The sequence below is a fragment of the Solanum tuberosum genome, unplaced genomic scaffold, assembly GCF_000226075.1.
Source record: "Solanum tuberosum cultivar DM 1-3 516 R44 unplaced genomic scaffold, SolTub_3.0 scf00060, whole genome shotgun sequence".
Classification (NCBI taxonomy): domain Eukaryota; kingdom Viridiplantae; phylum Streptophyta; class Magnoliopsida; order Solanales; family Solanaceae; genus Solanum; species Solanum tuberosum.
This window is the reverse complement of record NW_006238985.1, coordinates 1,208,469-1,221,460: the sequence shown is the minus strand read 5'-3', so window position 1 is coordinate 1,221,460 and position 12,992 is coordinate 1,208,469. Positions and strand designations below refer to the sequence as shown.

Sequence of the window (12,992 nt, the reverse complement as noted above, 5' to 3'; positions counted from 1 at the left end):
AACTCCCCCCCCCCCCCCCCCCCCCCCCTTTTTTTTTTTCCTTATTAGTGAATTAGCCCCTTCCCAATTTTAGTGAAAAGACGGAGATTGAGGGTGCATGAGGTCTTATATGGCTGATTGCTTTGATGTCATTGGGACTCGGCCAATAGGAATACATGTTTGGTTTTGACTAGAATTTTAAACTAAATGGTGTTGAAATTACACTAGTTAATTTCTACCTAATTTTCTATTTAAATGGCTCCTTGTCTCGATTATTTACCGTATTTTATTGCTTGAAGCACCTGAGAAGATTAAATCTGTTAATCAAGTGTAACATTGAAAACTCTTCGAGCTCTGTTACAACTTGACCAGTAAAATTGGATGCTCACTGTTATCTTTAAGATTTATTCCTCTGTTGAGTATATCCTATCCAGAAATAATGATTCGGATTTATATAAACGTAACGTATTAGCTTTAATAACTCTTAAGTTTACATAAACCTGACTAATAGAAAGGGAAAAAATGAGTTAAGCTCCATTTTTCTCCTCCCTTAGCTTTGTTGCTTGTTTCCGGCCCATAACTGGTATCTACAGTTACAAATATTGCAACCTATTTATGCAGGAAAAAAAAAATCAAAATTTACTACGTTTATTTGCAAAAATTAGTAATGTCATAGGTTTTGTCAGTTTCAACTTTCTTCATGTCATTCAAAGATTTGTAAACTTTTTCGTAGGCCGGCTCTCACAAACATCAACATATCTGCTCCTTTCTTTTGGAAGGAGGCACATGCGCAGTACGCATTCTTTCCTTTAAAGTCCTTGCTATTACTCTTTTTTTTACCATGAGGTATCACAATGTCATTGAGTTGGATTGGACTGTCTCGATTCTCAGATACAAGTGTCTAAGCACTTCATGTAAACGTTTGCCGTGTAATGGTTTCGAAAAAGCATAATCAAAAGGAGGAAGATGTGGTGGCGTAACATTGTCTTGCAACATGACAACCTTACAAGTAAGATTCTGCAAATCTTTCTTGAAGCTAACTACGGATGGACTCTATTCAGAGAGAAGTCCAGCCTGATAATCTATAACTATAGGTATAACGTTTGATGACCTTCTGCAATGAGGGATGACAACAATAACTAAGTATCAACAACTCTACTACCATAACTGTAGATTTTGTGGTTATTACACAAAAATAGAAATTTAATATGTTGCCTCTAACATATGAAAAGCAATCATACAATTATTAAGCAAGTTTAATTCAAAAGGTACATAAATCAAGGAAAAAGGAAAAAAAAAAACACCACAAAATCACAGCACCCTGCCTATTTAATTTACATTGGACGAACAATTACAAACTCCATAACGTACAACAAATCTATTTCCTTCTGCCATCAGTTTTTGGCTTTTTCACAATTAGAACTGGACACTTCACATTCTGCGCGCAGTGGTTGCTCACACTCCCAAGAAATGCCCTGTTATTCATATCAACAATTAATTAATTACTCCATAAATAGACACAGTCAGTAGAGATGATAAAATTAGTTGATGAAATCATAGCCCCCAGTTCATCCGAAGTTGGATTTGCCCATTTATTACAAACTGATTCATGCATGTAAAAAGAAATTCAAAAAAACATTTTCTTATGATAACAAAAAAAATCACAAGATACTAAAACATTGTAAAAGAATAAATAAAACAATTAAAAGTTAGTGAGAATTTGTTGAGTTATAACTCCTATTTTAGCCCATTTTAACGCATGTAATTTTGGGTGGGACAATAATCTGTTTATTTATTAACTCAATCCATTTTGACCAACCCAAATTCAGCTCAACCCGCTCATTTGCTACATATAAACAAGACACCATTACATAATCATGGAAAAATCCTTACGTAACTATGAAAATCTTGGGAAATTCCATACTATAACTATGAATAACAAATCTATCTGTTAAAATTTGTACCAAACAAATTAGGACAATAAATAATGATCCAATCATTTTATACGAGGCTCTTTTTGTAACTAGCTCTAAAAAAGGAGGACAAAACTCTAGTACCATTTTTAGCATGCTATACATAATTAACCATAATAAATTGAGGAAAATTTGTGCTCTTGACAAATCTTGATTTTCATCGTAATGATTTTTGACTAAATATATCTAGCCTTCAATCTAATTAAAATGTACACATGTCTATGAATCTCACCTGAAAATGAACTCACTGTGATTAGGAAGTGTTTTACCTCATTACCTAATATAACTTTCCGGCATGAATCCAAATTTAATCTAAATACGGGTATTAGACACTTGGCGAAAAAAAATAATTGAACTAAGTCTTACCTCTTGATGACACCATATCCATGGCTTCCCATGACGAGCATGTCGACATGTAACTTCTCCGCCGCCTGACAGATCACGTCCCTTGCATCACCATGCTCTACTATCGTCTCCACCTTAACCTGTATACAACGCAGCAACACACAAGCATTACCTCTCTACTAAAATTGACCAATTTACCCTTCATTCATCAGCAAATCTAAAAAAACTAACCCCATTCAAAGCCTCGCAGGCTCGTTTCGCCTTCTCCATAACACACTGTGCAACTTCACTGCTGTACCTCTCCATGGTCGCCAATATATCAGATGAAAACAAATACCCTGAGATTTCAACAAAATTACGAGAACTCGCCAATTCAATTAATCACATAATAATGAAATACTCATACTGAAGTTTTTTCATCTTTCTCACCTGTTCCGTCTAAGGTAGAGTAAACAGCTCGAGGTGGTATTGAGTAGAGAAGGATAAGGGTATCATTGGAATTTCCGGTGATTATGTTCTCTATACACCATGAAAGGGCGTAACTGCTCTCTTCACTCTCATCTACGGCGACCAAGATCTTGCGTTCCTTTGCTGCTGCATCAGCCATCCTTTCAATTCAGAACTCACAATTTTGTAATTTTAGGAAAGTTAAGGGAATCAATATTTATAGTGTTGTCAGTAGACGGAGTGTGAGGAATTGGAAGGGACTAGGGGGCGGCAGCCGGTGGATTGAAAAAAACTGTTGGCGGTTTGTGGTTTTTGCTATCTGGATATTTTGGTTTTGAGTTGATCAGTTTGACCAATTGATTGACGTGTTTGTGCATAGGATCACAAAGAAAGGAGTATGGCGTGGCATAGAAAAACGTTACCCAGTTGAAAACACTTTTAAATTTGATGCAAATTATTAATTTTATTTTTGAATTATTAATAACTTTAAAAATATTTATTTACTTAACCAACTAAATTTAAATACATTCAGATCACCCTCGATTTGTCACAAGACATAATAAATGGTCTCAAACTCTTGTATGCCATGTAACTCTTAATAAAAAATCGAGAGAAGTGTTGAAAACACTCATAAACTTGGCTAGATTTTATGAGTGTATTTTACTCATGTTATAAGATCGGGGTGTATTTAAGTTCAATTAGTTAAATAAATAAATATTTTTGTAAGGATAAAACTAATAGTTTACACCTAGTGTTTAGCGGTATTTTCAATATTTCTCACTTTATAACTTTGTTTCAAACATATTATGGTTTGAATTTTGAAAGTGAAGTCTAAGTTATTTTTGTAGCTAGTTGAAGTTATATTTAATAAACAGTTGCACAAATTATATTATACGAAATTATCTTATACAAATGTATCGCAAATTATACAAACTCGAAATCCCAACCCACGTAATTATCATTGAATGTTGGTCGCGAGTGATAATTAACTAAGACTATAGCTATGATGACTAATTAACTAGTATATGTTTGCTTAACCATGTAATTTCAATTTTATTTATTTTTTCTAGATTTTTTAGTGTAAAAATAAGAGAAATAAAAAGAATGAAGTGTGAATGGAAAAATATTAAAAATTAAAATTCATTTTTTCCGGCTATTTTATAATTTAATTTTATATTTGCAAAAAAAATATTTGGGGAATCAATAAAATAATTTAAAATATAATAAGTGAAAATATATATATTTGATCATCAAAAATCAAAATAATAAATTAAAATTAATCCATGAATAAAAATTATAAAAAAAACATGTGAAAAGGAGTAAATATACCCCTACTTGTGTTTTTAAAAAAAAAAAAAAAAATTAAAAATATTTTTTTCATTAAAATAAAGATATATATGAGTATTTGTATAACAATAAAGATATATATTCTATATATTATAAGCCACAATGCAACTATCATTGTAACTATCTTGTTAGTTTTCAACCAAAAGCTAACAAGATAGGAATAGGAAAACAAATAGGAATAGAAATAGTAGTAACTATCTTGTTAGCTTTTCAACCAAAAAAGAGTAACTTCTTTTAAATTATAAATATGTCATTGTATGAGCTATTTATTACTCATTCCTTTTGAATTTGTTAATCTGATTTTGATCTGACACATAGTTTTACGAAGTAAATTAGATTTTTGCGAAAAAAACATTAAGTGATACTTGAAGTTGTTCCAGATTTTTCAAAAAGACACCTTAACTTTGCGTGCGTCATATTACCCCACAAAACATTTAAAATCACAATAAATACACATTTTTTTACACAATATTTCTACTTTGGACAAAAATATCCTTCGAATGTGCAATTTCTTAAAAACAATAAGTCGGACCCATTATTGATGTATTGAAGGATGTTTTGGTAATTTCCTATGATGAATTCGTTTTGTTTGTTTCTTTTAAATTTATTTTACTATACTAAATAATTGTATAAAATATTATGAATCACGGTAATTAATTACTTAAATATTTAAAAGATATAAAAATATATAAAAGATCTGATTGACTCTTCAAATTTTACCGGTGACACATAATTGGGATAAATGAAATAATATATATTATTTAAAAAATTCTTAGAAAGTACTATAAATTACAGTAATTAACAACTAGAAATATTTCAAAGACAAAAAAAAATGATTGAATCTCAAATTTTTTTTAGTACTACATAAATTGAGAAAGAAGAAATGACCTCTATTATTTGAAAATGGCGTAAAAGTATTACAAATCATACAATAAGAATTAACAATTTAAAATTTTAAAAGACTTTAATGCTTTATACTTATTCTATTTCCACTTTGGACAAAAATATCCTCCCAATATGCATATTTTTTTAAACAAAAAGTGGGACCCATTATTGATGTATTCAAGGATGCTTTGGTAATTTTCCTATGATGAATTCGTTTTGTTGTTTCTTTTAAATTTATTTTACTATACTAAATAATTGTATAAAAATATTATGAATCACGATAATTAATTACTTAAATATTTAAAAGATATAAAAATATATAAAAGATCTGATTGACTCTTCAAATTTTACCGGTGACACATAAATTGGGACAAATGAAATAATATATATTATTTAAAAATTACTTACAAAGTACAATAATTTACAGTAATTAACAATAGAATATTTTAAAGACAAAAAAAATTGATTGAATCTCAAAAATTTTTTAGTACTACAGGGCTCCGATGTTTAGTATATATATATATGAGTTACTTTCATAATAAAAAAGGTAAAAGGACAAATATACCCCGAACTATTATAAATGGTATGCATATACCTTCCGTCATACTTTTGGGACATACGTGCCCTTATCGTTCAAAAACTAGAGCATATGCCCTTCACTCTAACGGAAGACTAAATAGGGACACGTGGAACAATCTTATCAGTCGATCCGATATTTAATAAATGTTGGATCGGTGGATAAAATTATGACACGTGTAAGTCTGTAGTATAAATGATATATATGCTCTAGTTTTAGGACGGCCAATGTCCAAAAGTATGACGGAGAGTATCTGCATATCATTTACGATAGTTCGAGAGTATATTTATGCTTTTTCTATAATAAAAATATATTCGTTCTAAATAACAAAGTTAAGGCGAGACCTTTTCTCTTTTTTATAAATTGTTTCGCACACATTTTTTTTTTGCTCACAAAAAATGATAAATCCAAAATTTATAAAATTGGGTCCATCTTTTTGTGATTTTTTTTGTTTTCAAATTAATCGGAGGAATAAGTAGTTGGTTCATCCAACCAACAAAAGAGAACACAACACAGAAAAGCTACAAGGGAACTCTCACTTAGTTAACTCCGCCACCTCCAACGGAGCTCTCAAAGCTCAAACACTATATATCTCCTCCTTCTTCCCCTGCTCCCACATTTCAATCTCCACAAAAACCCTAACATTCACAATGCAATCTTCAATTTCTCTATCGCTCTCTTCTCCATCCACGATCTGCAGATCGGACTCCTCCGCCGCCGTTTCCAATGCCAATGTTAATCTGTTGAATCCACGATCACTTCGATTCTGCGGTCTTAGAAGGGAGGCTTTTGGGTTGAATTCTTCTCTGTCTACGCATCGTATCCAGTCACTATCTAATGCTACGAGGCGTCCTCGTTCCAACAGAATCGTGGCTTCTTCGGCTGGAAATGGAGCTGCTTCTAAGGGCTTTGATTATGATCTGGTTATTATTGGAGCTGGTGTTGGTGGTCATGGTGCTGCTCTTCATGCCGTCGAGAAGGTAAATCTACTTTTGTGTCGTTTAATTGTTTAGTACAAGCTGATACTGATGTTCACCCAATAGTACCATGCTGTGTTTAGTTGCTGAATACTTCAAACTGCTAACACTCAGGTGATTTCAATAAGTTGAATTCTAAGATATCTTGCTCTGTTTCGGTTGATATTACTTATTTAGCTGCCTTTCTTTATTTGTCCGTACTCCATATGCTTTTCTTTTTCTAGAACTAACATTTTCTACCTAACAATAGGAGGAATTATTAGCTGGAATATGTGCTTTATTTTCTTTATTACTGCATTGTTACTAATGAAGAATCATTTGTTGAAAATTGGATCTTTAAGCGTGGGCTTAACAAAGAAAAGCACAAGAGAGAAAAATAAAATGTAGAAATGTAAATATAAACACATCATAATTATCTGGACAAAAAATGGAAAAAATATAATTAAGCTATATATGGTGTTGTGCCTAAACCCGTTAATGAAGGTGTAGAGGCCTCAACAGATTGATGCCTACACTAAAGCGCCAATTAAGCGAGGAAAGCAGAACATGCTGGACTTCACTGAGCTTCTGGGATTAAGTGCACTTTAAGTGAGCCTTTATAACATTGGTGTGAACTCCTATAAAACATCACTTTCACTTCTATAACACTATGCAATTCAATTGTGAGATCGTCAAAGCCTGGATGGGATGGGAACGTAGGTTTAATAGGATGGTTCCTTTTAGTTTTCTACCTGATAGTGTACATAATTACTTAAAATTCTTTGCAGGGCTTGAAAACTGCTATCATTGAAGGGGACGTTGTTGGAGGTACATGTGTAAATAGGGGCTGTGTTCCTTCCAAAGCCCTTCTAGCTGTGAGTGGTCGCATGCGGGAGCTTCAGAATGAACATCATATGAAGTCTTTTGGTCTACAGGTATTTCTTGTTCATGCTCCTAGAAGCCTAATGAACACCACATAAAGTCTTTTGATTTACAGGTGTTTCTTTTCTTGATCCTAGAAACCTATCTAACATGTTTAGGTTTTGACATGGGGTACTGATATAGCATATGCCCGTTAACATAATTGTTTGATTATTTGAGTATTTTGTTGCATAAGCACAACACTTAGACTTCATGAGGTGATGTAACATGGAATAGTTTAGGAGCAAAACTATGAAATAAGTGCTAACTTCCGGACTTCATATTGGCACTGGTTATGATATGTCCCATATCTAATTGCTATTATAATTTTGGGAGCATCCTTATTTTGGAGATGACACCCAGAAATTGTGTGTATTGGGATGGATCAACATGGATATTTCAGCCGAAACGTAATTTTAAACAAAAAATGTGGTTTTATTGACTATGTTTGGAGATGCACCTCTTGTTTCTAATGTGTTTGATGCTTCCATATTCAAATGATTTTTGATAAGGATGTAGGATGACTTCAATTCATGGCCTATACTATTTAAATTTTAAACATTTGACAGAACGTGTGTGCTTACTTTTTGCTTTTGTTACTGACAGTTGTTAGTAATAAGTTCTTCTTATAATATCTTTATTTTTAACATATAATGCAAAATGTGATAAAGACTGCATATATCTTAGTACCACTGTTCTTATCTGTTCTCCATATCTCAAAAGCTTTTTGTACTTCCATGTCATAATCGTACTTGATAGTTGATACTGTACTCGTATCTAAACCTGTATTACATAGAACACAAGTCAAAACTGGAAAGTCTGATTTTTTGTATTTACCCTAATATTTGAGAAATACAGAAGATGAATAAGGGTCATTTTGTACCTCTCTTTTTAGGGGGTGTATATAGGGAAACAGTGATCACCGAACTCCCATAACAGTGACTTTCTAAATCATTTAAAAATCAAGGATATAGGAGTAAAGTAGATGAAAAAATAATTCATGTAAACTACAACAATCAACATGTGTTTCTGGTACCTACCTATTGTGTTTAAATGAACTTAACACTATGCATTGTTTGTTAATTAAGTTGCATCTAGAAAGGAAGCTTGAGGGTCCCCTAATGTAACTTTTAACTCAGTCTTTCACACGTTTTTTTAAGTCTTTCACTTATCTTCATGTAAGGTTGCTGCTGCGGGATATGACAGACAGGGTGTTGCTGATCATGCAAATAATTTGGCCTCCAAGATTCGTAGTAATTTGACCAATTCAATGAAATCCCTTGGTGTGGATATATTAACAGGTTTTGGGACAGTTTTGGTACGTTTATATTTTACAGATTACTATTATCTACTACTAACTTGTGTCTGTAACCAATTGGATTTTGATGATGAAGCTTTTGTTGTGCTTTTTCAGGGTCCACAAAAAGTCAAATATGGAGATACTGTAATAACAGCAAAGGATATTATTATTGCTACTGGTTCTGTCCCCTTGGTGCCCAAAGGCATCGAGGTTGATGGTAAGTGCTTTCCTCTTAATTATTGTTGTCCGTGCACAACACAGTAAAGAACTGAATTATTGAATTGCAAGTCTTTTTTATGTATGATATACTGAAGGTTGCAGCATGCAGAATAGCTTGTATTACTTGACTGTCATTGTAAAGAAGGTTTTGCATCAAGATTTGGAATTAATTTTCCTACAATTACTTGAGTTCATCTATGTTGAATTGCTGGTAGAGATTTAGACATGAGATATAGCACACACAAATATTTAACACCAGAAGCTATTTCGTAGACAAAAGAATCAGCATTCTCATCAAGAGAACGGAATTAGCATTAGATTTTGTCATGCCAAGTCATTCTCGTTCTCTTCTTGTCCAAAGCTTCAATGACAATTATGTATATACAGCCCCAGGGCTTTGGTCTAGTGGTATGAGTGCAATGTGTGATGTGCTGGTTTAGCTGAGGGTCACGGGTACAAACCCTATCCTTCCTTTGAGTGGAGAAGGGTAGAGGGTCGGGCCCATTATCCACCTAGTTTCGAACCGTGCACCCCTAGCCCTCGGGGATGTTTTATCTTAAAAAAAATTATGTCTACATTTATGTTGAACTTGCATCATCTAACGATACCGATGCTTGCTTTTGCAGGTAAGACAGTTATAACAAGTGATCATGCACTCAAATTGGAATTTGTACCTCAATGGATTGCTATTGTCGGAAGTGGTTACATTGGACTAGAATTCAGTGATGTGTACACGGCACTTGGAAGTGAGGTAAAGGCAATTATACTTTCTGCAAGACTGTATCTGTAGCAACAGAACATCAATCTTTTCTTTCAAAATATGTCTTTCTATGCTGACCACTGGATAACTGTGCAGGTTACCTTTGTTGAGGCTTTAGATCAGCTCATGCCCGGCTTTGATCCCGAGATTGGGAAATTGGCACAGCGAGTCCTCATAAATCCTCGAAAGATTGATTATCATACAGGTGTATTTGCAAGCAAGGTAATTTATGAAAATAGTAGCCTGCATCCCAATGTACCAATCAGTTATCTGAATTTTGTTGCACCTTTTTCAGATAACTCCAGCAAAGGATGGAAAACCAGTGACTATTGAGCTTATTGATGCAAAGACTAAGGAACTGAAGGATACATTGGAAGTAAGTTGTCGCTTTTCTTCCAAAAGAGTTTAACATTGTTATTTCACATTCATGCTTTTGGATGGAAGCTTTATCCTTTTGGTCTTAGATCATGGTTATTGGTTAAGATAATAAATTCTAAATCATATCCAACAATAAACAAATTAATAAATTTAAAGTTTGGGGATTGTAAAAGTACCTTTATTTAGTATTTCTGCAACATCATAGGTCTCATTCATCATTAAGTTAACATTGTTGGACTAAGCTGTTTATCGAAAAACAACAACAGTTGGATTGGTCTGTCTTATAGGTACTTCATTGCAAGATATACACTTGATAAGCACATTGTGATTGTAATACGAGTAAATAAGTGCACAACTTAAGTCTATGGTATTGGATAATTTAATTACTAGTAAACTGTATCAATTTAATCAACATTCTTTCAACACATCATTTTAAACTATGCAAGAGGAAAAAAGGGACTATGCAGATAGGTCTTTCTGAGTCGTGTTAATGAACATCAAAAGAGGGAGAAAAACTTTGTTTTGTTCCCTGTAATCAGATTTAAGATCTTGTTTTCCACAACTTATATACTTCTCTGCATACACAATTCCTGTCACTAGCATCTTATATGTTCTCAAATTATTTTATTCTGCTACAGGTAGATGCTGCTTTAATTGCAACTGGAAGGGCTCCATTCACTCAAGGACTTGGCCTGGAAAATGTTAGTGGCGTGAATGTTTATTGAGATGAACTTTATAAATGTTATGACATCTCATATTATTGTTTTATAAACAGATAAATGTTCAAACACAACGTGGATTTGTTCCTGTTGATAGTCGCATGCGTGTCATTGATGCCAGCGGAGAGTTGGTAGGCATGATTAATGTTCTCTTTACGTACTCTAGACAATTTTCTTTCAACTCATTAGGCTTTCTGGTCACTAGGTTCCCCACTTGTATTGCATTGGTGATGCAAATGGAAAAATGATGCTTGCACATGCTGCAAGTGCACAAGGAATCTCTGGTAACGATATCATGTGATACCAACTGCTATGATTATCATCAAGAAAATTTTCCTGTAATTGTTTAACATTTGTCCTTACTTCTTCTACAGTTGTTGAGCAAGTTACTGGCAAGGACCATGTCCTGAATCATCTAAGTATTCCAGCTGCATGCTTTACCCATCCTGAAATCAGTATGGTCGGATTAACAGAGGTATAGTAACTTTTTTTTGGTGTATAGTCTGTGTTTCCTTATGCACTTTCTTTACTGGTTGCATCTGGATTATTTGCTCTTTAAATGTTGTCTCATTTCATTTATATAGCACCAGAAGGAAAAATTTACTGCAGCAATACGTTTGCATTTTTAGGATGTTCAGCATATATTAAATAAAAGTTAGGGTTAATGAGTCTGCTTGTATAATTGTCTGATACAGTATGCTGGAACTTACACAAGTGTGCCTATTTTATTCGCCTACATACACTTGATGTGTATGCAAACTCGCTGAAGCATGTTTGTATTTATAGTGGAAATTCCGCTTTCTCTAACTTGTTAACATTCAATCTGTCTTTTTTATTACGGGTTGCATTATTTTTAGTTATGAATTTTCATTATTTTCTTGCAATCTTGCAGCCTCAAGCTAGAGAAAAGGCTGAAAAGGAGGGCTTTGAGATTGGTATAGCCAAGACTAGTTTCAAGGCCAACACAAAAGCCCTTGCTGAAAATGAAGGGGAGGGACTTGCAAAGGTGGCCGTGATGATCTTTTCTAATTGATTTTTTTCATGGACTAGTATATGATTACAAGCTACTTCTTGCAGTTTGTTTTTAAATCTGGTGGTTTTAGTCTGTCTCTAGTTTCCCAAGACTAGTAGGATTGTTTTTGTTCATTGAAACGTTTGTCCAATGCAGTTGATATATAGACCCGACAGTGGGGAGATCCTCGGTGTTCACATTTTTGGAATGCATGCTGCTGACCTCATTCATGAAGCATCCAACGCCATAGCTCTGGGAACACGCATACAGGTAGACATTAAGTTCCATTGCATTTTCTCCTCACAAGATAAACATGTATACAGGTAGACACTACCTTCCATTGCATATTCCCCATAAACAGTTCCTGGAAAGATTTTCAACTGATTTGGTTAGAGGTTTTTGGTATTGGATAAGATTTTATTTTATTTTTCCAATTTTTTACTTTTTGCTTTGAGGGTGTGGGATGATGGAAGGGTCATGTTTTCTTTCAATAACGAAATTCTATTTCTTTTTTTGCAATCAATTGTGATCTTCAGCTGGATTCCAGCATCATGATTCTAGTGTAAAAGAAAATATATGCCAGTTACAGTTTTAACAACATTATCGCATTTTGCTTTATCATTTCACATCTTGCAGGACATCAAGTATGCTGTTCATGCGCATCCAACCTTGTCTGAAGTGATTGATGAACTCTTTAAGGCAGCAAAGGTAATCTCTCGGTGCCCTGTTATTGCGGGTAATTTTGTAGTTTTCTAGAGAATAACGTAGTTCATTTCCCCATGAATTAGAATACCGATAATTATCCACACACACAAAAGAAAGGAATACAGTCATCTCCTTGTCAAGATGCTCCGGTGGGGGTGGTATATCATGGGATCTCCAAAATACCATTGATTCTTTAATCCCTAATCTTAGTGTATTTAGATCTTCTTGTTCTCTAATTGGGAGTCGTAAGCTGTCAACCAGGTATTTGCAGAAGTGTCCCTCACACGTGTGCAATTGTGCATGTAAAAATTTCAGGTAGGGAGGAAATCCTCCTTAGGTTGTGAACTGAGATTCTCTCTCATTTTTAACTGGTATATTAGATCATCTATTCTCACAAAATATTACGCACAAAGACAAACTGGATACTTTATTCAACCCCCCCCCCCCCCCCCCGTCCTCGCTATTAGTC

The 12,992-nt window shown here is 33.8% G+C and overlaps 3 protein-coding genes across 3 annotated transcripts in view; 2 read left to right on the top strand and 1 right to left on the bottom strand.

The window, feature by feature from the left end:
- LOC102603479 (calreticulin) overlaps positions 1 to 254 on the top strand; it is a 4,157-nt gene extending 3,903 nt beyond the window's left edge. The window contains exon 14 of the mRNA XM_006344690.2: positions 22 to 254. The gene's annotated coding sequence lies outside the window, so the exon portion shown is untranslated. The remainder of the gene's footprint in view (positions 1 to 21) is intronic.
- Positions 255 to 1,190: 936 nt separating this feature from the next.
- Positions 1,191 to 3,055, bottom strand: LOC102603140 (universal stress protein A-like protein). The gene is made up of 4 exons (XM_006344689.2): positions 2,727 to 3,055; positions 2,529 to 2,635; positions 2,319 to 2,437; positions 1,191 to 1,454 (listed from the first exon to the last, which is right to left on the bottom strand). The coding sequence occupies exons 1-4, from the start codon at positions 2,902 to 2,904 to the stop codon at positions 1,358 to 1,360; spliced, it is 501 nt and encodes a 166-aa protein (XP_006344751.1). The 5' UTR covers positions 2,905 to 3,055; the 3' UTR covers positions 1,191 to 1,357.
- A 2,974-nt stretch (positions 3,056 to 6,029) lies between these two features.
- The window catches only part of LOC102602804 (dihydrolipoyl dehydrogenase 2, chloroplastic-like), a 7,586-nt gene continuing 623 nt past the window's right edge, over positions 6,030 to 12,992 (top strand). Inside the window, exons 1-14 of the mRNA XM_006344688.2 lie at positions 6,030 to 6,533; positions 7,298 to 7,444; positions 8,614 to 8,748; positions 8,845 to 8,947; positions 9,576 to 9,700; positions 9,806 to 9,931; positions 10,005 to 10,085; positions 10,726 to 10,788; positions 10,863 to 10,937; positions 11,012 to 11,090; positions 11,181 to 11,281; positions 11,699 to 11,812; positions 11,975 to 12,088; positions 12,455 to 12,526. Of these exons, the coding sequence (XP_006344750.1) occupies positions 6,204 to 6,533; positions 7,298 to 7,444; positions 8,614 to 8,748; positions 8,845 to 8,947; positions 9,576 to 9,700; positions 9,806 to 9,931; positions 10,005 to 10,085; positions 10,726 to 10,788; positions 10,863 to 10,937; positions 11,012 to 11,090; positions 11,181 to 11,281; positions 11,699 to 11,812; positions 11,975 to 12,088; positions 12,455 to 12,526 (1,665 nt within the window). The 5' untranslated portion in view covers positions 6,030 to 6,203. The remainder of the gene's footprint in view (positions 6,534 to 7,297; positions 7,445 to 8,613; positions 8,749 to 8,844; positions 8,948 to 9,575; positions 9,701 to 9,805; positions 9,932 to 10,004; positions 10,086 to 10,725; positions 10,789 to 10,862; positions 10,938 to 11,011; positions 11,091 to 11,180; positions 11,282 to 11,698; positions 11,813 to 11,974; positions 12,089 to 12,454; positions 12,527 to 12,992) is intronic.

Bases quoted from the DNA above. Each gene is read 5' to 3' on its own strand.
- LOC102603140 (XM_006344689.2), bottom strand. From the start codon at position 2,904: ATGGCTGATGCAGCAGCAAAGGAACGCAAGATCTTGGTCGCCGTAGAT. The intron at 2,438-2,528 runs GTTAGTTTTTTT...CGTTGTATACAG, and splicing joins CCTGCGAGGCTTTGAATGGG to GTTAAGGTGGAGACGATAGT. The intron at 1,455-2,318 runs GTAAGACTTAGT...TATGAATAACAG, and splicing joins GGATATGGTGTCATCAAGAG to GGCATTTCTTGGGAGTGTGA.